Here is a 3204-nt window from a genome sequence, read left to right on the forward strand (position 1 = left end):
CCCCCATGTGAGGGGCCATGTCCATGCCCATCCCCGTGTGAGGGGCCGTGTCCGTGCCCCTCCCATCCCCGTGTGAGGGGCTGTGCCCCCCCATCCCCATGCAAGGGACCGTGTCCGTGCCCCCCCCGTCCCCGTGCAAGGGGCCGTCCCCGTGTGAGGGGCCGCCGTGACGCAGGGCTGGGCCGTGCCGGGGGGGTCAGGGATAAAGCGGGGCCCCGGGGCTGCGCCGCAGACCCACACGCAGGTGGGCACTGGGCACTGGGGTGGGACTGGGAGGGTCCCTGCAGCACTGGGAAGAGACTGGGAGGGTCCATGAGGGAACTGGGAGGTACTGGGAGGGTCTATGGGGGACCTGGGAGGGTCTACGAGGGAACTGGGAGGTGCTGTGAGGGTCTATGAGGTGACTGGGATGTATTGGGAGGATCCACAGGGGAACTGGGAGGGACCAGGGATGACTGGGAGGGTCTGTGGTAGAATTGGGAGCAGACTGGGGAACCCTGTGCAGGGACTGGGAGGGTCTACAGGGAACTGGGAGGGACTGGGAGGTGTCTGGGGGACTCGGGGGTGGCAGGGACTGGAACTGGGAGGCTCTAAGGGGAAACGGAACTGCTGGGTATACTGGGGAGGAATCAAGGGTCTGTGGGGAAACTGAAAGAGAACTTGGAGAAGGGCTGGAGAGCAGCTATAGGGGTAGCTGGGATGTACTGGGGTGGCAGTAGGGCACTGGGGGGGTACTGGGACATACTGGGAAGGTACTGGTGGAAGGCAGCAGACTCGCATCTCGCTCCCCAGCCCAGGAGCAGAGACCTGTCGTCGCCACTGTCCCCTGAGCCAGCAGCTAGAGGTGAGATGGGGCACTGGGGAGCACTGGGGGTACTGGGAGGACCTAGGGGGTGCTGGGGTGGGGGAACAGAAGGAACTGGGTTGGGGATGCAGTGGAAGAACTGGGGAAAATGGGACGGGGAACTGGGGAGACTGGGAAAGATGGCGGTGGGGAAACTGGGGAGGCCGGGAGAGATGGCGGTGGGGGAACTGGGGAGGCCGGGAGAGGGGGCAGCGGGGCCGGGGGGCCACTAAGCACCCCGTGCCGCCGCCAGCGCCGCCATGGCTGATGCGGAGATGGCCGAGTTCGGGGCGGCCGCCCCGTTCCTGCGCAAGTCCGAGCGGGAGCGGCTGGCGGCCCAGACGCGGCCCTTCGACCTCAAGAAGGACATCTTCGTCCCCGACGAGCAGCAGGAGTTCGTCAAGGCCACCATCATCGCCCGCGACGGCGCCAAGGTCACCGCCGAGACCGAGCATGGCAAGGTGGGGGCACCGGGAACCCCGTTCTGCCCCTCCCAGTGTCCGAGGGGCACCCGCAACTCAGTTCYGCCCTTCCCAGTGTCCAAGGGGTGCCCAGAACTCGGTTCCGCCCCTCCCAGTGTCTGAGGGGCGCCCGGAACCTGGTTCTGCCCTTCCCAGTGTCCAAGGGGCGCCTAGAACCTGGTTCTGCCCCTCCCAGTGTCCCAAGGGGCACCCAGAACCCGGTTCTGCCCTTCCCAGTATCTAAGGGGCGCCCGGAACTCAGTTACGCCCCTCTCAGTGTCCGAGGGGCGCCCAGAACCCGGTTCTGCCCCTCCCAGTGTCCAGGGGGTACCTAGAACTCGGTTCCACCTTTCCCAGTGTCCAAGGGGCATCTGGAACCTGATTCCGCCCCTCCCAGTGTCTGAGAGGTGCCTAGAGCCCGGTTCCACCCCATTCAGTGCCCAAGAGGCGCCTAGAACCCAGTCCTGTTTCCCCAGCACCCAAGGGATGCCTAGAAGCCACGCTGGCCAACCAGCACCCAAGACACACCTAGAACCAAGCTCAGTCTCCTGGGCACCTAAGGGACACCTGGGTCCTAGTTCATTGTTTTCAGCACCCAAGGGGCACCTAGACCCCAGTTCTGCCCCCCAAGCACCCAAGAGACGCCTAGTCCCTAGTTCAGCCCCCCAGCGCCTATGCGACGCCCAGATCCCAGTTTGCCCCAGCCCAGCACCCTAAGGACACCTGGACTCCGCTTCGCTCTCCCCACCACTGAAGAGACACCAAGACCCTCAAGCACCCAAGGGGCGCTGAGACCCCCGGGTTCCCTCCCCAGCACCCAGGGGACACCTCAACCCCTTACTGCTTCCCCGTAGCCCAAGGAYGCCCACAGCCCTACGGCAGGGGGATGGGGGGCGTGGCCAGAGCCTCTCCTCACCCCCCCGCCCCCGGACCTTTCCTGCCTTCCTCGAGCAGACGSTGACTGTCCGGGAGGACCAGATCATGCAGCAGAACCCGCCCAAGTTCGACAAGATCGAGGACATGGCCATGCTCACCTTCCTCCACGAGCCTGCCGTSCTCTACAACCTCAAGGACCGCTATTCTTCCTGGATGATCTACGTGAGTCTAGAGCCCTTGGGGTGCCTAGAACCAGCCAGCCCTCCCCTGGAGCCCTTGAGGCACCTAGAACCAGTTGCTATTTTCCTGGTGCCCTTGAGTAGCTACAACTGGCTGCCCTTCCCCTGGAGCCCTTGAGGCACCTAGAACCTGATGCCCCCTACCTAGAGTCTTTGAGGCACCTAGAATGAAGAGTCTTTTCCCTGGAGACCTTGAGGAACCTAGAGCCATATGTCCCTTCCATGAAGTCSTTGTGGCACCTAGAATTAGGTGTCTGTTGCCTGGAGAGCTTAAAGTATCAAAAACTGGACATCCTATCGCTGCAGTCCTTGGGGTGCCTAGAACAGGGCCTCCCTTCTCTGGAGAYCTAGGGGTGCCTAGAAGCGGATGTCCCATCCCTGGATTTTTTGGGGTACCTAGAACCAGGCATCCTTTCTGCAGGCTCCTTAGGGTACCTAGAACAGGGTGGCCTTCCCCACCCCGCTCGGGGCACCCAGGACCAGGTGCCCTTCCCCGGAGGCCTTGGGGCACCTAGAACRGGGCGCTGTCCCCTGAGGGGCCCCACATGTTCTCGCTCTGCCCCACSCCGCAGACCTACTCGGGGCTGTTCTGCGTGACGGTCAACCCCTACAAGTGGCTGCCCGTCTACAACGCCGAGGTGGTGGCCGCCTACCGGGGCAAGAAGCGGAGCGAAGCTCCTCCCCACATCTTCTCCATCTCCGACAACGCCTACCAGAACATGCTCACCGGTAGGGCCTGCCCCACGGCCGCGCCCCACAGCCCTGCGCCTCCCCCAGAAGCCCC

General features: G+C 64.0%; 1 protein-coding gene across 1 annotated transcript in view; it reads left to right on the top strand.

Annotated features, from left to right (window-relative positions):
• Positions 1-3204, top strand: part of LOC146585409 (myosin-7-like) — an 18151-nt gene that overhangs the window by 2759 nt on the left and 12188 nt on the right. Inside the window, exons 2-5 of the mRNA XM_085322970.1 lie at positions 793-844; positions 1098-1305; positions 2260-2403; positions 2993-3154. Of these exons, the coding sequence (XP_085179096.1) occupies positions 1105-1305; positions 2260-2403; positions 2993-3154 (507 nt within the window). The 5' untranslated portion in view covers positions 793-844; positions 1098-1104. The remainder of the gene's footprint in view (positions 1-792; positions 845-1097; positions 1306-2259; positions 2404-2992; positions 3155-3204) is intronic.

The sequence above is a fragment of the Rhea americana genome, unplaced genomic scaffold (assembly GCF_003343005.1).
Source record: "Rhea americana isolate MKP2758 unplaced genomic scaffold, rheAme1 scaffold_809, whole genome shotgun sequence".
NCBI classification, from domain to species: Eukaryota; Metazoa; Chordata; class Aves; order Rheiformes; family Rheidae; genus Rhea; species Rhea americana.